This window comes from Solanum lycopersicum, chromosome 12 (assembly GCF_036512215.1).
Source record: "Solanum lycopersicum chromosome 12, SLM_r2.1".
Lineage (NCBI taxonomy): Eukaryota > Viridiplantae > Streptophyta > Magnoliopsida > Solanales > Solanaceae > Solanum > Solanum lycopersicum.
The window spans coordinates 1,818,965-1,842,774 of record NC_090811.1 but is presented as its reverse complement, the minus strand read 5'-3'; the positions used below and the strand labels follow the sequence as shown (position 1 = coordinate 1,842,774).

The 23,810-nt window shown below is 30.6% G+C and overlaps 1 protein-coding gene across 4 annotated transcripts; it reads left to right on the top strand.

Moving 5' to 3' along the window:
* The first annotated feature begins 7,499 nt into the window (after window positions 1–7,499).
* LOC101246217 (probable ADP-ribosylation factor GTPase-activating protein AGD14) lies at window positions 7,500–17,575 on the top strand. Of its 4 annotated transcripts, none has more exons than XR_738682.4 (15): window positions 7,500–7,731; window positions 8,622–8,762; window positions 11,927–11,988; window positions 12,110–12,197; window positions 12,337–12,398; window positions 12,477–12,573; window positions 12,752–13,162; window positions 14,144–14,725; window positions 14,821–14,985; window positions 15,157–15,261; window positions 15,362–15,442; window positions 16,057–16,201; window positions 16,273–16,315; window positions 16,591–16,915; window positions 17,291–17,575. XR_738682.4 is itself a non-coding variant. In XM_010315423.4 (14 exons), the coding sequence occupies exons 2-14, from the start codon at window positions 8,667–8,669 to the stop codon at window positions 16,727–16,729; spliced, it is 2,076 nt and encodes a 691-aa protein (XP_010313725.1). In that variant the 5' UTR covers window positions 7,500–7,731; window positions 8,526–8,666; the 3' UTR covers window positions 16,730–17,246. The 4 variants fall into 4 exon arrangements, 2 of the variants coding, with proteins under 2 accessions (XP_010313725.1, XP_004251595.1); XR_011213502.1 differs by having other exon boundaries at window positions 8,526–8,762; XM_010315423.4 differs by lacking the exon at window positions 17,291–17,575 and having other exon boundaries at window positions 8,526–8,762; window positions 16,591–17,246.
* Window positions 17,576–23,810: the final 6,235 nt, after the last annotated feature.

The window sequence follows — 23,810 nt, the reverse complement described above, 5'->3', positions numbered from 1 at the left end:
GTAACGTATATCGTCTATCATATATATATATATACACAATAATTTTAATATGAATCCTTTATACATCTATCATTTACTTGTATATCATATTGGATATACATGCATGTTGCTGTTATTATTATATATATACAATGTAGTTTTTATCGCAAAAGAAATTTTGAATAAACCTCTTGTGCACCTAACTTCGAGACTATATAAAAAGAGTAAGTTAGGGCTAGACCTTGTAGTCTTGTACAATAAAATAATGTTGAGCTATTTAATATATATTAATGTATATTAAAATAGATTTAATTATATACGTTGATAGTATAACTAAATATGAATTATTAGTATAATTTAAGTGGTTGCATATTATTGTAGATCCTAAACAATATTTTAAAAAAATTATGTATTGTAAATGCACATGACTTGAGGTCTTTGAAACAGCAACTCAGCAAGCCAAGTGTGTGTATACAATACACATATTTTTTATTTTTCTAGCTGGTCCTTTTTGTCTTGTAGCACCAAATTCAATTGTTCAAAGTCCAAAATTTACTTTAAATGTAGCCTCTCAAAGAATATATATATATATATATAATGTTTAAAGGGAATAATTTAGTCATCCAAAGATAGATAGAACAATTTATTAATTTTTGGATCATTACTCAATTTGTGAGTGTTATTCTTTGAGCAGGGTCATTTTAATCTTTTTTGTATTATTTCAATTTTTTATTAAATATTCTCGAAGGGACAAAACCGTGCCTGACAAACATTAGACCATTTCAGCACCATGATATGAGTTGTATGACACGACAATCCGAAGGTCATGGAGGTTGTTCATCACTCTATGGTTCAAAATCAATGACTGATCATTCACCAGGCTTAGTTTCTAATCTCGTAATTGAGAAATCAACGCCATATAATGATACAAAAACATTTTACCTCAAGACTTTGTCAGCATGAATCCGAATTTTTTATAAGCTACTTTATTTGTTGTTTTCAAGTTTTAGGTTGAACACTCAAATTCTTTTTGATAATTAATTTTTTTTTTTTTTATGATTAGTTAAGGGAGGCAAAGAGGAATATTTGGTGGATAAGATAAACATATTATAGAGACATAGTAGGGTTTTAGGGGTCTACAAATGAGCTCAAAATTTTTGTCTACATGTAAAAATTATTATACTATATACTATAAAGTAAAGGGTAGATGACATTAAATTATTTAAGGGGGGGCCATATAATGAGCTCTATTATTGGTTCTATAAAAGTATATGTATTTTTTTATCTTGGTTAAAGTGGGGTCTAATTTTCACAGCTAATTTGGTCCATGTGATAATGATTTTTTTTTGAATAAGAAGACAAATTTATTCAAGAAAATATTCATGTTATCCACGTGTCTTTCATCATAGCAAAGTTGGAAATTTTTGAAGTTTTTATATATATATATATATATATATATTTTTTATTTTTTTTTTAAAAAAAAGGGGTATTATTTATTATTATTAGCATATAGAAAAAGTAAGTGTCCTTTTGGAAGCTAGAAGAGTTTTGCTCTATATTAAATGGGAGTTTAAAATATATAGTTTCACTAGATTTGTTGACTACCAGTTGTATTGCACTCACTGCTACATAACAATAAGCAATATATTCGATTTTACAAGTGGAGTTTGGAGAGAGTAAGTTATATATAAATTTTATTTTTATTTTGTATGTTGAAGATGTTATGTTTTAAAAATATAAAGTGTAAGAAGCGGTAATGAAAATACGAAGAAAAGTGAAATATTGATGGTAAATCTAGTAAGATAATTAAAGCGTGCATGCAACAATAGTGATATAATTAAAAAAAGAAAGATAATTGAATAATAATAATAATGATAATACTGAAAAGGAGAAGGAGAAAATAAGATACTTCAAGCTACTTAACTATATGTGATCTTTTACACTAATCGTTGACCGTTTCGTTCTCCTATCTAGTCGTACCATTGGTTATGAAATGAAAATTTTGTAGTGTCTTTTCTAATCATTTCTCCTAAGTCACATTTCCTCAACAGGGAATTTGTGTTCCTCCGTCTCACGTATCTAAACCATCTCGATTTCACTTTCGTCATCTTATCCTGTATCTTCGTTCCTAATCTTAACTCTCCTAATATGGTCAGACATCCATCTAAGCATATCCTCATTTTTACTATTTTCATCTTTTAGCTGTTTGAATTCTTAACCAACCCATTCAGTTTCATACGTAGTTGATCTAATAACTATTTTATAGAACTTATCTTTAAATATCGGTGATGCATACACCCAAGCTAATAGTTTGGTCTCCTCCCCTTATAGGACAAATAAATCTACAAGAATTTTGTGTATTTCATTTATTCGATTTAATATAAGACATATCTACTTAATTTATGTAGTTTAAGAATATATTTGATCCTTTTCTGATTTACTGATTTAGTAAATGGTTCAAAGTTAATGTTCATGTCCTTTTGTGTTTAAGTTATGGAAGAAGCCTAGAATTTTGTGTCTAGTTTAGGAGTACTTGTGTCCAATTAACATAATATAACTATTTTTGGCTACTTTTTAAACAGTGGCTAAATTATGATAAATAGTACAAAAAAGTGGCTATTTTTCTATTTTTTCCGATTTTATTGGCTTTTTGGTACATGTACAGCCCAAGAAGGTTGGGCCCATAGTTCTTGTACCTTAACTCATTGTGGGCCTCATCATTTACAGATTTAACATTTTGTTGGGCCCATTGCCTAAAGTGGGCCTAATAGGGCTTCTTACGTAAATGTACCATCGGCAAAAAAAGAGGCAAATTATAAAAATCACTTACTTTTAACGGGAAAATTACAATCTATCCTTAAATTTTTATAATTACAGAAACACCTTGAACGGATACAATAATAGAAGCACTGATACATTACAAAAGGGTCGGACACATGTGTTGATACATTAAGAAGAGGGTCAGATACATGCGCTGATACATTAAAAAGAGAATCGGATATATTAATGACGTTTTTGACTTAAGAGAAAAATGAGAAATTTTGAAGATTTGTAAAACTTAAGAGGGATAATGGTAATAAGAAAACTATAATGTAGGATTTCTGTAATTAATAAAAAAAAGTATATATGAAAATAGTTTTATATACATGCAATGTATCGATGTTGTACGAAGAATGTATACCCATGTATATATGATAAATAACTATGTATGAAAGATGACAACATACATAAAGAAAATGGTTCGAATTGTTAACTAGTGTGACAAATGAAAATAGGGTCAATTATGATTTGTAAAAATGAGATGGAATGGTCATTCTTTTTAATTATCTATGTATTTTAATTTATCGAAACGAGTAATATCGTTTCAGTGAAATGTGCTTAATTATACACATGCTACATCAATACATACAACAATGTTTGTTATACGACGTAAACATCCACATTTATGATACTAAGATTCATAATACCAACCCAAATAACTTGGATTAACTATAAATAATGTCGTTGATATTAATACTATGACTGATATAAGATCGATCGAATGAAATTATCCATATATTTTAACTTATCACAATAAGTAACATCATTTCATTGAAATTTGTTCACCTATACACGTGTTACATCAATACCTAAAAATAATGTTAGCTATCATACATAAACATTTCATTTCTGATAATAAGGATTCATACTACTGACCCAAATAATTAACTCAAATTAACTACAAATGATGTTGTTGATGTTATTATTATTGTCATTGTAGGTAGATTCTATAAAAAATAAACTATTTCTCTATATATATATCTATAAATAGTTGGCACTAAAAATAATGTGTTAACTTATGCACATGTTACATCAATACTTGAAACAACGTTAGTTATGGTACATAAACATCACATTTCTGATAGTAAAGATTCGTACTACCGACTCAAATAACTTAGGTTAACTACAAATAATGTTATTATTATTGTCATAGTACGTAGACTATAAAAATTAAACTATCTCTATATAAATATATCTATAAATAGGTGGCACTAGTGAATTAAAGCTTATTTCATGTTGGTGTGATGAGTTTTTTTCTATTTGGCCATATTTTTTCCAAGTGCAATTAAAGTTGTGGTCCTATTTTACTGACTAAAAAGAGAAAATATGCATAGAAAGATTTGAACTATTACTTCAATAGTACAAATGGTGTGGCCAAAACTTTAATTTTGCAGGTGAAATCTAACAAGCTAGAGTGGTTATATCATAAAGAGTTTTTTTTTTTTAATTACTATATATTACTTCTAATGAGTTGTTTATTATTGGTCATTTTTCGATATGTTTTGTCATGTCTTGTGTATTTTTTGCTTGCTTTCTTCACTCGTGTTATTTTCATAAGTAAAAGGTTTATTGAAAATCATTTCTATCTCCTAAGATAGGGATTAGTAATGCGTACAGACTGCTCTTCCTAGACTCACTTGTGTACTACATTGAGTATGTTATCGTTTATTTTGAGATTTACGTACAATAATGAAATAAAAAAATTTATTAAGAAAATTGAAAAAGGATAAAACTGTCATGTCGAAGATTTAAACTTGACCTAACACATTCTCGAGTTGCTATAGTCACTATCACACTAAATGAGGTTTGCACCCGCAATTGAATATGAAGAATCGAACTAAATTTGATATGAAAACTTACTAAGTAATCACTTTTAAATTGAGAAAAATCACATTTTTTTAATTATCTAAAATGAATACACACATTTTTATCCATTGTAAAAATAAATAAAATTGATTACTATAATATACAAAATCTTGGTAGTTCTACACAATAATGATCCATCCTAAAATGAGACATCAAATGAGAGCAATAAAAAAAAATATATAAAGTAAAGTGAGATTCAAATTAAAAAGACAATTTACTAATTTTAACTTTTAAAACTATTACTACCACTTACTATTTATACAAAATATTATAATGATAAATCCTCATGAAAATGAGACATGAAATGAGAGCAATTGCATGTGAGTACAAAACATAAAAATATAAAAAAGTAAAGTAAGGTTCATTTTAAAAAGGCAATTTTCTACTTTTTTAACTAAATAAATATTACTCCTACTATCACTTAACTATTTTAAAACATTGATTAGTTGGTCCATGTGCCACAAACCAAATCATTATAAATATATTTTTAGATTTGTTCAAAAATCAATATTAAATAAATATAGATAGCTGTCTCTGTGATTGTTGGCTAATTATAACTTCACAAAAAATAAAATAAAAAATAATAAATTAGATAGAAGAGTCTTTCTTATTTTATCGATGTCTGATATTAATATTACGCTTTTTAAATAAATATATCGCATAATTTGTTTTTGGCATTAATATTTTCAATGATATACTTCTATCATACTTCTAATTAAAAATGAAAAAGTCTCGAATTATTTTGTTATAACACAATCATATCTCATAATTCTCTTTGTATAAATGAATCATTAATTTATTAGTCAAAATTAAATTATCAATGTCCATATCTTTCCACCGTTATGGGACCCATGTCAAAGCATGATCATTTATAAAATTAAAAATTAATAATCAAAGATCCCCTTTAAAATTCATCCATAATCACGTAAAGGAAAGGAATAATATTAATTTTTAGTTACTCAAATTTTAATAAAATTTTATTTAGACCCCTATGACTTATGAGTAATGATAGTTTGGTTACACATGTTGACCCCTATAACTTATAATTAATGTATAATATTAAGTTTGTATATTTTCTCAATATTTAAGGGGCTTTTAAAAATAGTTTTTAAATATAATAATATATTCAACTTTTTTTAGGAAATTTTCATCTGTTGTTCGATATTCAATTTATTGTATGTTCTCTTTTTGTATACGAAATTTTCAATTTTTTTTAATTGCCAATCGTTCAAACTTAAAATCCTGATTAAAGTTTGAAAAATTTAAACCATATGATCACGAGTCCACAATCTATGTTAATAGCCAAAAAGTCTACGTTTGATAGTTTTATTTTATTATAGTCTTTGTTGTTGCTCTTGCTATTCATTGTGGTGGTTTTCATTTAAACGGTATTCCCTTCATTTCATATTAGTTAATCATTTTTCATTTTATACGATACTTAAAAAATCATAAATAAGAAGATGATTTTATTAATTATCCCTTTAAAAATCTTCTTGGAAATATTACAAATAAATGTGAACACTTTCAAAAAAAATTAATTACAAGGGTTATATATATGTATGTATGAAAAATAATTAATTCTTCTTAATTTAGTATAAAGTGATCTGCTAATATGAGATAACTATATTTAGTATAATGATCAATTAATATGAAACGAAGGAAATAATAAATTCGGGTACTACGTTAAAGGTTTTTAATACATTTTAATATGAAAACTCCACCTAATTAATGTTACTATTACTCTTATGAAAACATTAATTTCATGGTTGAAAGAGACAAATAAATACGTATTCATGTCATAATTTAATATTATATTAATTGTTCATATTACTAAAATTATATATTTAAATTTCTTTATCTTTATAAATTAGAGATAAGGTTTATCTACTCAAGTTTTTAAAATTATTATTTGTGAAATTATAGTACTAAACATAGTATTAGAAAACTATTGATAAGAAGAGTTTTTTAAAACTCATTTATCCTTTATTTATATCTTTAAAACTTTTACTATATTAATCTATTCAAATATATATTCACTTTCAAACAACAATTAATACCAAGAAAGCAATGGAAACCAATAAAATTCATCACAAAGCGAAAAATCATACAAAAATACAATCACAAATAATCACAAACGACTAGTCTTTTATTAAATCACTTTTTTTCCTCAAAAGATAAAGTAAAAGAGAGATAATTAAAAAATCAAACTCTCACTGACAAATAATATTCAAATAACCAATCAAGTGAATTATGAATACTTAATACAGATATATACTAAGCATAATACATAACAGTACCCCTTTAACTAGACCTCATTTCACATTTCTGCTCTTCAACATCGAGTATGCACAAGCAGACACTTAAACTCGTATAAACTTGAAAAAAATAGACGCATGAGTCGTACGTGACACGATACACATACAGGACACCACACAAGACAAAAAAATATCATGTAGGACATGTGTGTCTATCTGTTCAACTTTATACAAGTTTAAGTGTCATACTTGTGCACATCCAAACTCGAAGGACATAATTGTGATTTAAAACCAAGTTAAAAGACACATTTACGTATTATGCCTACATACTAATATTTACTTTTGAGCAAGACACAATCTGTCAGCTCACATACATTATTCATTTGATTCATCATCTTATTTCTAAGTTATCTAAAAGCGATTACAGTGTAGCTGGTCGACAAACCTATAACCGATAAGTCCAATCAATGAGTTTCAAAATCAAACTGAACCGACTCATACACAAAACTACTAAGATTCTCCGATTTATTATATGGAAAAAAAAACTATATAGTATATAAAATATACATTATTTTTTTTGAGGGGTATTTGTATAATTTCACAGCCGCCATGTACGACCTGTCCCCATAACAACATTCCAAAGTCCACCACCCGTCAAAAATTATTCAGTTTTCTCTTTACAGAAGACACACAGTTTCTCCCTTGTATCCGCGGAGCACCCTATATTTTCTCTTTCTCTCTCTACAATTTCTTCTTCCAAAAGAGGAAGAAGCATTCTGAGCTGTTGTTTTCTCCATTTTCATCGATCAAGGTACTATAAGAGTTTTAGTGTATGTTTTGTTTTGGATTTGATTGAATGTGAATTTACCAGATCTGATGTGGTAGAACTTTGAAATTTGTTTTGTTTGATGATTGTGTGAGTTCGATTGATCGTTTTTTTAACTGTATTTGATGATTTGTTGTGCGGTTTTTTGGCAGTTAGTATGGAAATGAGTTGATTTTGATCGTTTTAGTGGAATTGATGAGTTTATGTGTGGTTTTTGGAAGTAAGTTGAGGAGATAGGGATTTGATTGGTGGTTTGTGTGATCTTAATTGGTCGTTTAACTGGAAGTGATGAGTATTTTATGTGATTTTTGCAAGTAAGTTGAGGAGATAGAGGTTTGATTGTTGGTTTGTGCGAGTTTAATTGATCCTTTTACTGGAAATGACGAGTTTTTATGTGATTTTTGACTGTTATTTGAGGAGATAGAGGTTTGATTGTTGGTTTGTGCGAGTTTAATTGATCGTTTTACTGGGAAGGATGAGTTTTTGTGTGATTGTTGGCAGTAAGTTGAGAAGTAGGGCTTTGATTGCTGGTTTATGAGACTTTAATTGATCGTTTTACTGGAAATGATGAGTTTTTGTGTGATTGTTGGCAGTAAGTTGAGAAATTTAGGCTTTGATTGCTGGTTTATGTGACTTTAATTGATTGTTTTACTGGAATTGATGAGTTTTTGTGTGATTTTTGGTAGTAAGTTGAGGAGATGGTGGTTTGATTGCTAGTTTATGTGACTTTTGTTGATCGTTTAACTGGAAATGATGAATATTTATGTAATTTTTGGCAGAAAGTTGAGAAATTTGGGCTCTGCTTGCTGGTCTATGTGACTCTAATTGGTCGTTTTACTGGAATTGGTGATTATTTTTCGTGTGATTTTTGGCAGTAAGTTGAGGAGATAGGGCTTTGACTGCTAGTTTTTTGTGAAAATATGGCGAACCGAAGGGAGGATGAGAAGAATGAAAGAACTATACGGAATCTGCTTAAGCTTCCCGACAATCGACGATGTATAAACTGTAATAGTTTGGTAAGTTTGATCTATCCTGTCGGTTATATGAATCCTCTATGTTGGTTCTTTTCTGCTATATTTAGTACTCTCTATATCCCATTTTAGGTGGGGGAATGTCAAAGTACCTAACTTTGATGCCAAGTTGAATGTAGAATTTTCTAAGTTTTTTGGAAACAAAATTTTCATCTTTGGAAATTGAATATTGAATTTAGTAAGTCACTATAGTTAATGATTTCAAATAGTTTACTTGATCAAAGAAAAAAGATCCGAAATATTTGAACATGTAGAAACAAATCATGGAAAATAAAATTCTTTGGCTCTTCAAATATCACATAGAAAGGGACAACGGAGTAGTTTGTTAGGATTAATCAATCTGTTAACCACGTCTTGATCCAAAACTAGTTGGCAATGGTTATAGGAATGTTCTATATCTGTTTCGTTCGGCTCGATTTATTAGCTTAGCATTTTGACCATTTTTCTATTTAGTCACTTTCTGTTTGGTCTTAATTTACCTCTTTAGCTGCTGAGTTTGTTCTTGTATTTGAACTGTGAATTGTGCTGACCTTTTGGTTTGGTCTGTATCTGTTCCATTCTACTCTATTTAATAATTTTCAATAAGCTTGAAAGAATACATGGAAGATTAGCATGACTTTTACACATTAGAATGAAAAGAAAAGTAAGGCCAAGTTCTTAATTATGAACTGTCTTATCTAGGAGTGGAGCTATGGGGAAATGTGGGCTTCTGTTCAATATGTTAATCTGTTTAGAGTGACTGCATTTCTCTCTAGGTCTGGATATGACATGGTGTAAGCACAAACAGATACCATGATATGCTAATTGGGTGAAATTCTAAATCTAATCATCACGTAGGCTGTAAAGTTGGCTACCTCACCACTTCCTTACCATTTCTTTACTCTAGAGAGGACCTTCACTTGTAAAGCTACATTTGATTCCATTCTCCAAGAAAAAAACTGTATTTGATTCCAAATGCCACAATTATTCCAATTCTTGTTATATTAAGTTTAATTTGCTTTATACATTTAATCTTTATTACAAAAAAATGTGCTAACTTTCTTTGAAAAAGTTGAACATCTTCTGAAATCCAGAAGTGCAGTTCATAAGAAGATGCTCTGTATGTGGAAGGAATGTGTTAAGAGGAAGAGCTTAGTATTTACTCTTCAAGATTTGCTTTTCTTAGAATATATCCTTTTCTAATATTAAATTTAGATGAGAAGCATTAATTAGATTTTATAGGATATATTTCAAAATGAATTTTGAGGAATGCTATGCATTCAACGGAAATAATCTGCATTAAGAGATTTTCTTTACTTAAAAGAATAGTAGCTTCAACCATGGTAGTAAGATAGCATGTGCATCCTATATTTCCCATTTAACAGAGCACGCATACATCTACGGTGTTTTCACTGCTTTAAAGTAACTTCAACTCCTTTGCCTTACTCTCTTCTTATCCGGGTGTGTTTTTGACGATATGATACTTCAAAAAATAAGAGTCTAAGGGACCATTAAGTTGAGGGATTAAGAGAAACCATTCCAGTGATAATCCAACATACAATCTTCGGTTTGAGGAATTAGAAAAAATTATCCTGGTAACTAGTGTTTGGTTGGCTGTACTAAATAATATCCACATTAAGTTGTACGAGAATCTATGCATTATTTTATGTGGGAGAGAATATGAAATAACTGAATAAAAAATTATGTTCATTAGCAATATGAAGATTAAAGTATTTGAGATTACCTTAAAGTAGGTAATTAATGAATAACATTCTTTTGTAATAGTACTTTTTACATACAAATTTTTGTTATTTTTATCATGTAACGGCCTTTTTATTGTTATTTACTGGATAAATAATCCTTCTACTCTAGTTCCACATAATTAGCATGTGAACCAAATGACCTATTAATGGTTTGTTTATGCACTTCTCCATATTCCTCATCATTAATTTATTGACATTTATCTTTAGTGATGACAATGTTTCTTCTACTGCTTATGATATATTGTTAGGCTTATAAATAGACATGATTTTCATTTGAAAAAATATTGAGTGAGTATACAAGCCCTTTTCCAGCTACTTCAAATGTCTTTACTGACTATGAGAGAATTGTCACATTGATTTGGGTTTGAATTTTCTTGTCTGTGTTTGACTTACATTTATATATTTAGATGAGAAGCCTAGATATATTAGATAAAGACTGTCTCATTCCCTTCCATTTCGTTTGGTTAGATGTATTACTGGAAATAATTCCTGTAGTAAATTCATTACTTATGCAGATTTAGTGCCAAATTATTTGCAATAGTAATAATCCTTGCATTAGTTATGCTGTAATTAGAACATTATTATACCTTGAAATTGTTGTGGTGTAATGATACGGCTATTACCAATACATGTATTATAGAACATGTAGATGTCTAAATTGCCCTTTAAAGTATCAGCTTACATTGAATTATTATAAATTAAAAAGAAAGTTCTATAATAAAATTTTCATATTCAATAGATGCTTGTTAAATTTATTTATTTATATAACATTTTTGTATATTGAAGCTCCATGAGGTGGTGGTAAGGTCTGCATACACTCTACCCTCCGAGACCCCACTCAGTGGGATTTCATTGAGTATGTTGTTGTATATAAATTTTTCTGTCTTTTTAAATTTCATCTTGAAAATAATTTCTCCTTGAAAAATTAAAAGTTAAAATCATAATTGATGTAGCTCAAGTTTATTTTTAAGTTTAATCAAGCAAAATTTTAGGCATATATGTTGATAGAACCAATATTAGATTAAGTGATTTAAAACAAATCTTTATCCAATTTAAGCCAAAGAAGTGTTTTAAATGATGCACCGTGTATCTCTAGATATTATTAGGACGAACTAAACAACCAATAGTAAATAAGGTAACCTAACAATCCATTGGTTATAATTCACCATATTACAATCTTTCTATCAAAATTCATGTATAACTTGTCCGTATATTAAATGACTCATTGATGTATATACTGTCGAGGCTCCTGTGTCATTTCTTGGATGTTTTTTCTTTGCTTTTGTGCCTCTCTTATTTGTCTGAATTAGTTGCATAACAGGTTCTTTAAATATTATCAAGTGTCATTCTTATCTATTCAAATAACAGATGTATAGTAATATATCTCATACTTTTCTGTCTTAACAGGGGCCACAATATGTTTGCACTAATTTCTGGACATTTGTTTGCACAACATGCAGTGGTTTACAGTAAGTGCTGTTATTCAATAAATGTTGCAACCATCATTCCTCTGCGGTGCTTCCCTAGCATTATGAACTCCTTTTAACTTCTAGTTCTTTGCTTATTGTCTACATTTGAAAATACTGGCAGCCGGGAGTTCACCCATAGAGTGAAATCAGTATCCATGGCTAAATTTACCTCACAAGAAGTTAGTGCCCTTCAAGGAGGAGGAAATGCGGTATGCATGCTCCTTTTGCTACAAGTGGCACACCTACTTCTGTTGTCATGTTCATATTCCTTTCATCACTGGTTGCCTGACTCCTTTATCCTTTTGCCTTTGCGGGTTTTTATTTGGGGGTGGGGGGTCATTTTCACAGAGTGCAAAGGAAATATATTTGAAGGACTGGGACCCACAGCGTAATTCTCTCCCAGATGGCAGGTTTGTGATCTTAATAAAATGTATGTATTTGATACTTATTATTGACCCCAAATGAGTTCTAATAGTCTTTGTGTTCAGTAATGTAGAGAGGCTTCGTGATTTTATTAGGCATGTGTATGTGGATAGAAGATACTCCGGTGAAAGGAGCTTTGAGAAGCCGCCAAGGGGAAAGATGGTACATATTCTATCCTGCTCATCCTCAATTTTAACTTTCAGAATAGCTCATGATGCTTCTTACACTAGAAGAATTTCCATGATGTCCTCACTTGAGCATATTTTCTGTTCTAAAACCTTTGATGTCCACTAGTTGAACGCGGATTCCTTTTAATTCATATAATATTTGATATCTGCAGGCTGAAGCCGAGAACATGAACGAGAACAGGAAGACAGATACCTACCGGGGTGGCTCTCGAAGCCCACCAAATGAGGAAGTATATGAGCGTCGATATAGCGACAGAGCTAGTCCTGGTGGGAGAAGTAGTGGTGGAAGAAGTCCTGGATATGATCAAAGAAGTCCTGCCCGTGCTGAAGTAATCAATGACTGGCGACGGGAGGATAGGTTTGGTAATGGTCGAACTTCTGATGGAGGATCCAAGTTTGAAAGCATGTCACCTGACCGTCAAAGCGACCTTGACACATCTAGTCCTCCAATGGTTCGTCCTGTTAGAGAGATTCTTGGAGATAGTGTATCTCCTCTTCGAGTTATTGAACCTCCGAAAACCAATGGTGGTAGGTCTGCTGCTGATAGTTCCATGCGGACCCAGGTGTGGATTATATCCTATACAACAACATATGGTATCTGATTCTTTTGGATGATGGTATTAAGCTTTATTACATTATCTAGTAACACCCGTTATGATCCCGGTTTGTTTTCACAAGACATCCTGTGTTATCTGTTCCTTTTTCGGATGATGGTACAATTTCTTTGGTTTTGATAAAAAGCTCTTTCTCAAATGTTTTTTTGGCTACCAATGTGAATCTTACCATTAACAAAAACATCCACATACGAACTAGGAGCACCCAACCTCATCACTCTCTCTCTAGTAAGGATGTAATGAGGAAGGGCCTAAGAAAGACCAACAGCTAACTACATAAATTTGCCAAAAACTTTTACATCTATTTGCTCTTTCTGTATTTTTATACATGTCTATTCTCTCTACAATTTCTCTTGTAATTTTCCCCACTGTTCCAGTATGCAGTATCTGTACACCTCTGATTTTCTTCCAGTTCCTTGCTTTTCAGATGTGACACACCATAGCTCCCCATAGAGCAGCCACCACTTTCTTAAACTTCTTCCAATGCTTCATTTTAGTCATCTCCAATATAGTTTTCAATTCTCTTGCAGGCAGTGAGATGTTGGACCATTGTAGAAGTTCAACTCTCTCACCCTTGCAGCATAATCACAGTCTACAAACAAGTGCTTGCTTGTCTCCATCAGTGATGATTGACATAGGCGGCATCTAGTGTCTTCCATGTGAATATTCATATTCAACAGTCTATTTCTCGATTGTTCCGGAAACCTTTTATTTAACAAATAGGAAATATGTACATCTAGATTTCACATAACTCTTAGCATTTTCAAACTGCACGTGCTTTACCTGTAAGCTCCTTACTGCTTACCTAACCAAAAGGTGCAAAATATGCTCCACGTTACTTACCACTTACCAGTACACTCTTTTCTTTTATGGCTTCGCCCTAGCTTACCAATTATTAAGGTGCTAAATAATTTTTTGTGTATGGTGCAGAGGACTGCATCTTCCAGTAGTTTGGCGTCCTCCAATGGGAACCCTGTTGAACTCAAGACTGAAACCTCATTAATTGATTTTGATGATGTTCCTGAACCCCCAGCTTCTGCACCCGCACCACAAATACAACAATCTGTTACGGTCATGCCCGTTGCTCAACCAACGAAATCTGCTGACAACTGGGCGAACTTTGATTCATTTGCAGAGGTTAAAGCATCTCCAGCTCCTTCAAATACCAATCTACTGGAGACTGTATTCTCAGAGTTGACAGCTCCAGCAATTGCAACTGCTCCTTCAGGAAGTCCTGGTGGTAGTGCAGCTCCATTCACCCCTTTCAGTAGTTTTGCTCCTGGAGCTGCAACTACGGACAACTCAGCAGCATTTCCACTTGGTGGTGCTCCAGCTGCACCCACTGAACAGACATCAATACTGCCAGTTAGTGGTGGTAATGCCTTTGCAAATACTCATGGTGGACACTGGTCTAATATGCAACCTCAGCAGACTTCCTTGTTTCCTGTGACTGGCCAACAAGCTATATCGCAGCTTTCTACTCCAGCTGCTGGTGGACCTTCTGGCAATCAGGTAGCTTTTTAGCGCTACATTGTCCTTGAGGTCAACTCGCTGTATCCTTGTGTTTCAGTACTGATCATAGTGAACCACGATCTTTCCTCTTTCAGCAATGGAATTCTTCAGTTTCCCCAAGCACTCTTGGTTTTCCTAGTTCAGCAACTGCACAAGTTCCTCAAGCTGTAAACCCTGTCCTTCAGGAAGCCACTTCTGCAGTTGCATCTCAAGCTTCTTCTGTTGAAATCAAATCTATTGGAAGAAAAGAACTGCCTGCGGTGTGTTGTTTTCTATGGTTTTATCATGTTATTAAATCTAGTACTCATCATATATTTAGAAGATTTGTATAGCCTAAAGTATGAACATTTGTCTAGGTTAAGAAGTTCTCTCTTTAGTAGATGGGTACATTTAAAAAATCCTGTAGTCTGAGAATGTACGTTTCTGTGCAGGATTTGTTTGCTGTAAACTATCCTTCAATTCCTGGAGCTTTTCCAGGCTGGCATGCTGGTCCACAGCAAGGCTATGGATTCGCGATGCAGTACAACATGTCAATGGTATCCGTGCTGACCCCAAGTGTTTATGCTTGACTCTGCTATTTTACTGTCACATCATGCTAAACTCGCTTTCATCTTGCTCATGGACACCTTTTTTCAGGCTACAAATGCTTTTCCACAACCATCAAAAACAACAAACCCTTTTGATGTCATAAATGAACCAACTTCACAAGCTCCAACGGTATGTGAAATTAATGTCACCTTACTGTGAATGATTTTTTTTGTCACCACTTATGATGCACAAGGCATTCATAATAAAAGAGAATCAAGCCGCCCCTCTTCCCCGCTCTCCTGCATACCCACACAAAAAATGAAGAAAGGATGTACCTAAAAATTTTCCTTTTAGCAAATGAGTCGATAGGAGCAGAGATATGTTTAGTTTTATACCTTTTGGACTGTACTGATAAGCTGATTGATGCTGAAGACATTTCAACTTATTTGAATAGTAAGAAAAGGATGCAAACATTAAAATAAGATATAGAGAGGGATGTTGATAATTTATGGTGATATTAGGTGATTATTATATGCACTTGGGTTTCATCTTTTGGTAAAAATCTGGAAATGCTTTTATCTGCAGTGAACTTGATGATATTTAATTGAGGTGGTTTTTACCTGTACTCCTATTATTTCTAAACATAATAATTTATGTGATAAGGTTGCGAATAACTAATTGCTGCAACAACCACAACCCTTTGTGCTCGACCTTGAACAGAAGGAAACAAAGCTTTCTTTTAGTGGGAAATATGTTAATTAACATTAACCTCCCTTGATCTCATTGAGATTTTCATTTTTCAGTTCCCATCAATGTCATCATTACAAGGTGCACTACCAAATATGGCAGCTCCAACTGGATTGCTGCATACATCCAGCCTCGGTGCCCCAACTTATCCTCCGGCAATGCCTCAGCAAGCACCATCTTATGCATCAGCAATTCCACCAGGTAGTATCAGTTACCCTTTCATTAGAACTATGGTTCATATTTTCGAACGCTGATGATTTCTTAATTTTTAGGCTCATACATGGGGCATCAAGTAGCTGGTAGCATGCCACAGAGGTACTTTGGTTAATAGCTATTTTGTTTTAGTCTTGCACCAAACAATATCATTTTAGCTTTCTCTTACAAACTCTCCAGCACCCTATTCCCTATGTAGGACATAACAAATGAAGTGTTAACATATATGAGATTAAATCTAGAAGTATAGACCGAAACTTTCTGGCTTTTTATAAACTTGTCATTCAACTTTTCCTTCTCAAGATGGTTTACTTTCATTGTTTGAAGAATCTATACATTCGAGGGGTAACACTGAAGGAGTGCTTTTCAATTTGCAGACCACCAGGAGTAGCAAGTTTTGGCTTTGATGGGGTTGCTTTTGGAGGTCTAAACTCGAACCAGCAGCCGGGTGGATTATATTCTGCACCCCCTACCCAGAACACCTTCTCTTCTTCTGGAGGAAACCCTTTTGGATAAAGAAAATTCAGTGTTATAATGTGATTGAATTGAGCATTCCGAGTCACGATATTTTTGTAGCTGCTTGCTGTAGAATGGTTCATGCTCAAGGCATCTCCAAGGGTTATAGCTTTCATCACCGAGCATCGGATCCACTGTGCTGCTGCCAAAAGGAAGTGTAACTAGATGCTGGGAAGAAGCTAAAGGGTATTTATCTATCAAAGAATGGGAACCTTCATTATGAGAATTTTATTTTTGCCTGCTGCACCTAAAATGTGTATTATTATAATTTTTTTTCCTCTTCTTTTTTCCTTTTATCATTCATTTACCTTCTTTTTTTTTAATCCTCCCCTCATTGTCTGCACTGGAAGTTTCATTGTTCTACTTATTCTTGTTTTTATTTTGTTAGTATTGTTGTGGTCAGTTTCCAATATAGAATTTCAGCTGTATTGTACAGTTTGTATTTTACTTGTACGATAGGATTAATGTAATATCTTATATTCTTTGTTCTTTTTTCCCTTCCAAGATTTGAACAAAACTCTGCTGTTTTTGGTGATGTAGATATTTTTTGACCTTGTGTAGGAGTAAGGGGAGCATATATCTTACGTTTTCAGACTCCATTGGATTGCGTTGGGTATGTTTCTGAACCTTAAGGCGATCATATATCTTACGTTTTCAGACTCCATGGGATTGTGTTGGGTATGTTTCTGAACCTTAAGGCGGAGCATATATCTTACGTTTTCAGACTCCATTTGTGAGATTATATTGGGTATATTTCTGAACCTGATAAAGGAATATGTATGGCAACTAATCATTGCTACTTAATCGGTTTAATTAAAATATAATCACAGTTCCTCCATTGTATAATCACCACCACAACGACCATCAACAATCATCATTGTCATATTTGTAATATATTATATAATTCAATTGAAGGGCTTTGTTTTAAAATAATAATTGTCAGAAAAAAGTAATATGGTACTTTGGCATTAATAATAAAGAAAATAATTATGGGGGTTTGAGATCATTTTGGGAAGGAATGATATGATGTGTAGACATTATTGCTATACTTCACACGATCTTATTTGGGAATTTTAAAAGTAAAAAATAGTCATGAGTATCAAGAAAGCTATCATGTAATACATCATCGATCTGATTTTTCAACGAATCGATGATTCAATACGTCAATAATTATCGTTTTAATTAGAGGGCTCGAATTTAGATAGTATCTCATAAAATAAACCTTACAATGCAATAGGAATGTTGTGTCAGTATCTACCTTCAAGTTTTAATCAGAGGTCTGGAGTTTAGATATTATCGCAAAAAATAAACTCTAAATTTCAATACAAATATTGTGCCATTGTCTATCTTCAACGAATCAATATGCTAACAACTATTGTTTTAATCAGAAAGTTATGAGTTAGATATTACCTTTAAAAATGGATCCCACATTTTCATATAAATGTCGTGTTAATATCTATTTTCAACTATGTTAATAACTAGAGGTCTCGAGTTCAGATACTACATCGAAAATTAAAAATAAACCCATTATTTCTTTGCAAATATCATTTCAAGATCTGTCCTCAATAAATCAATATGTCAATATTTATCTTAATGAAAAGTCTAGAGTTCAAATACTATCTCAAAAAATAAACCTTATAGTTCAATACGAATATCGAACCAAGTAAAGTTAAAAATCAATGATTCAATATACCAACAGAATCACTAGACAAACCATACTTTTTTTAATTTATTCTCAACTTAGCTTTGCCTTACAGCTATTATATATGTCCTCACCAAGTGGCATCCATACAATACATTTTGTATTTATTTACATTCTTTATTCCCTTTTTTCATACCAACTACTTCCCTTTTTAATATTCTTATTATATTTATTAATATTATATTCTATACTTTTTGGCATTTCATTCTTTTAGACAGAGACTACAATTCTAGCCTAAATGGGGATTTGCAATTTTCTTAGAAATATGGTTATGTTAAAATAGTTTTTATACAACTTGAACAAGATCTATTAAAAGTTCTTCAAAAACAATAAATACTAACATTATTATATATGATCATTAAGGGTTTATTGGTCTCCTAACATGTTGTTATATGTACTTCTTTTAACACTTCTAACGTTCCAATTTATACATTTGTGTTTGGAGAGAATTTTCGATGTCGAAAAGTATTATCATGACAACTTATTAAACTATTTAGGGTTCTTTATAATTTAGTAAAAGGGGTTATGCAATACTTATTGAATATATATAAAGGAGGATTCTCGATTATTTTGTTGTACGTGTTTCTTTTTTTCTTAATTTTAAGTAACGTCATCGTATCCAATGACTGGTAGTGAAATAGCAAAAGGCTAAATTAAGGGAGATTGACATTTCGAACTCAAATCTTTCTCACATTGCATGGATCGAAGTATAAAGGTTAAATTACTAAATTTTAACTTAAAATTTGATATAATTTCTTATATTAAAAATTACATTTTTGAAAATTATATAAAAAAGTATTACAAGTCAAGAAAACTAATGAATATATATATATACCAAAAAGAAAAAGAAAGAAAAAGCTAATGATTCAAAATATTTCTTAACAAGTTGGAAAAAAGTGTAGCAAAAAGTAAAAAAAAGAAGGTTTAGACTTTGTAAATAGTGATTCAGATTATATTTTTTAACTAAAGTTGGATTTTCTTTTGTTAAGAAAATATTATTTAACTTAAAAATATTATTTAAAACTTTTCATACAATAACACGTTAATATAAGAAGTATGGAATATCTCTACTTTATTTTGCATTGTACCTCAAATTTTTAACTTTTTTTATTATGATATCATTTATATATATATATATATATATATATATATATATATATATATATATATATATATATATATACCTAGCCAGAGCACTTTAAATCCCCCCAACCCATAAGGTTCATTTTCAAAAAAATAAAAAATCTACATATTAGGAATATAATGATTTACGATAAAAAATAACTCTTTATTCAGGCTCAAATTTAAAACAACTGATCGATTGTTATTATTTCGAATTATGTTTGTTTGAGAGTAAATATAATGGGGTATATATGAGATATGTGACATATCGATAATTAATATATTTGACCTACTCACAGCCTGTCATTTGAGGCTCTAAATAAATGACTACTAATTATTTTAATGTTTTTGAAATTGTATATTTATTTTTATTATTAATATAATTAAGTACACTTATTAGTCAACCAACTCACTAATCAACAACCAAGAAATTGAGTAGATGGTGATGTGAGAATTTCTCTAACAAACAAAGCCATGTGAAATATAATGTTGATTTGGACCCCATTTACCAATTACTTCCATTAATTGGTGGCATTTATGTATTAGCCATATTATATACTATCATTTGTTATAAGAGTTTAGAAAATGATAGATACAATGACATTATTGTTCTATGTTATATATATAAATATATATCACTTAGCCTTCTTATATTCCAAAATCTTTTTTTTTCCCACTTACTTTGGAATTAAATTTTACACCAGGTTGATGAACATTGTTTTGAGGCTTAAAAGTGCAAATATCGAATACAGATAAATTTTAAAAGTCAGAAATACAAAGAAGAGAGTTTCTAACAAGTATAAATTTCCAGATTCAAAACGAACAGAGCAAAAGCACGTTTATCATTATCTTCAACTGGTAACGAGACATGTTAACTTTAATTTGGGAATATATATATATATATCTAAGCATATCAACTTGTCCACACTATATCTCGTGGACACCTTGATGATGACGTGACACATAAATTTTAGAGGTGTACTCTACATGATCATTTTATAAGCTGGGTTGTTCAATTGACATATTAGAGCCGAGATGAGGTGTCTAACTATGCAATCTCAAAATTTAGATATATAATTATCAACTGAGATCATAATATGATGTCTATCACTTACATTCATGATAACTTAATATGGATTCTACCTTAATAAATTACTTAACGATAATAAATTAATATAATTTAATATAAATACCTTTAGAATAAATATTTATCACTCAAGTAACATCAAAATATAAAAAAATTTGATTCTTTTCTTCTTCTTTTTTTTTTTTTGGTTGGTGTTGATAGAATATAAACAATGTGGAAAAAGTCCCATATTGATGTTGACCAAATATAAGAATAAGAAAATGCATTCGAAAGAGAAGGGTTGGTGAAAAAGAGTACTATAAATAAAGACAACAAATTAATACAAACAACCAAAAAAACTTTAAAATTAAAGAGTTCGATTAAGTGGATAAATATTTACTCGCTGTCGATATTTATTTCAAATTATATAATTTAATATTTTAATACGAATATCAAATCGAGTAAATAATGAAAGAGCATTATTTATTAACTAATGAAACCACAAGCTCTTTTATATGAGGAGGGTTCATGATTTATTTCTCTAAACACTTTATTTGAAGAAGAAGAAAAAAAAGGTAAATAAATTGAATATAGCGGTAAAAACAAAAATTTCATTGATAAATTTAAATTTTCAATATATATAGTATATATTATAAATTTTTAACGAAGAATATTTAACTGATTATTTTTCGCGGTATACAGGTATACCACTGATTGAAGAGAAAAGAATGTTGAGGAGAAAGGAACGATAATAATAAATTGAGATGTGTTTGAAATAGTAAGTCAATACGCGTTTATTGAATCAATAATTATGACTATATAACAAAATATTTTAGACCTAAAAAAATATCGAATAATATCTATAACTATATAGTTCGAAATCAAAAACGGTTACGATATCACTCATTCCACAAATTTGGCCCGATTTGAATAGACAACAAGTGACCCATAAAATGGGGTAATTTTGTTAGGTATATTCACGTGTGATGTTTTTTAGGACACAATACTAAATGAAAATACATATTTTGTAGGGTTTTTTAATTGAAAATATTGTCGAAAAAAATCTTAAAGTTATATCAACGGCTAGAAGGAAGAGGCTCTAGTGTTTTTAAAATACGTAAATATCGAGTATGAATAAATATTTAAATATCTAATAAAAAAATTATATTTAATTTAGCGTCTATAAAATACATGAATTTTATCAAATTCTCCCTCTTGGTTGTGCTTACTCATACTATCATTGTGCGAAGATTATCGTATTTTTCCTTGATCTTCAAAAGTAGATTTAATGTGTTATAAATCTTGTCGTACCTCATGAAAGTAGAGAGACTGTTTTCAAAAGATACTTAAATCAAGTAATTCAATCACGAAAAAATGACGGAAGAAAAATTAAAATATTTCGTATTGTAGTAATTTATTTTAAACCATTTCCTGTTGCTTTTTTTTTTTGGGCAACAAATAGCAAAGTAGGAACTAGGCCATAAATAACATTTTTCAACTTAACTATGTTATATTAAAATAAATATCGAATCCGAATAAATATTTAAGTTTCATTTCTATTAGGTTGAACCTAAAGATTTATAATTTAGAGTTAACATTCACTTTGATTTCAATAAGTAACACTTAAATCCTTGTAATGGAAAGTGTAAATTCAAATTAATTGAAACATTCAATTCTTGATACAAAATATTTGAATAACGATAAAGTAGATATAAGTGAAACCGTAAATACAAAAAGTAGACAATGTTAGTAATTTGATTGGCTAATTACCTGAATATTTACCTTGTTAACGAATTTTTTTTATAATATATATAACCTGCTTCGAATACCACGATTATCATGAAAAGGAAGAGAGAAGATGACTTGAGGAATCTTGAAAACCTAACTTTTATATATTTTTTAAAAAATGACTAAAGAAATTTGAATTTAATTAGCAAAGTGATAATGGAATTAATTACTTTTCCCTAAATTAGTGATGGAGACTTCCAATTTAAGACTGAATTTAAACTATTTCCCCTTAATCAAAGGAAGACTTAGATTAATCTTATTCAATTCAATTTTAATAATTTATCACATTGACTTTTTTAATTTAAAAAATAAATATTTATTTTGAAACGAAATAAAATATTATATTTTAAAAAATTAATTTTGGTGGATCAAAAAGTTCCAAGTGTTGACATCATATAACTGTAAAATATATAATTTTTTAATCAAATTACCTCAATTCCAGCATATAAGTCCGGAAGAATCTTGACCCTTTGAAATAAAAGATTTTTGCTTTTTCTTACCAATGGCTATCAATGAAGTTATTGACTTTTTTTTTTTATAGTCGTGATGTTCGAATCAGTTTATCATACATCTTAGCTTAAATCGTCTATTTTGATCTTTGCATCCTTAGGTTGGTAACATACTTAACCCCTTACCTTCTCTGCTTAAATATCAGACTAACAAGAAGGTCTAAACACCTAAGTTCGTGACGTGCATCAAACCCTAAACCTTAAGATTTTCACATATTTCATTGTCTAATCATACATCTTAACTACTCACTTTGATGTTTGGACCCTGAGGTTTGTAACATACTTATCCCTCTTACCTTCTCCGCTTAAATACCAGACTAACAACAAGGTTTAAACACCTAAGTTCGTGACATGTGCCAAACCCTAAGATTTTCACCTATTTCATTGTCTATTGTTATTTACAAAATTTTCACCCGCTTCATTAACTGCTAAATCGCACATTTACTACAACAATGGAGTTCTTGTTTTAAAGCCAAAAGATAAGGACCACCACACAAGTCCAACAAATTAACAACTAGAGGTGATATACATTGGTAATCAATGAACAAACAACATGTACTCTACCTTTAGCATTGATAATAGACCAACTACCCAAAAACTTTAACTTGAAATAAATGCAATTTGTACATATCACTATGGAAACAAAACTAGATTTGGAGCTTTGCAAGATCAAGAAAATATACATAAAACACAAAGGAATAATCTGAATTCTTGAGAATCAATACAAGTAAAACAGAAAATGCTCATCATTATACTATAGTTTGAGAAGAAGAAAAAAAACCCAAAAAAATAAAGATACAAAGTATGATGAAACTAAAATCTAACAATAAAAACTCACAAAATAAGAAAAAAACCAGATGCAGCAAGCACTGTAAACTGGATTTAAGCCCAGAT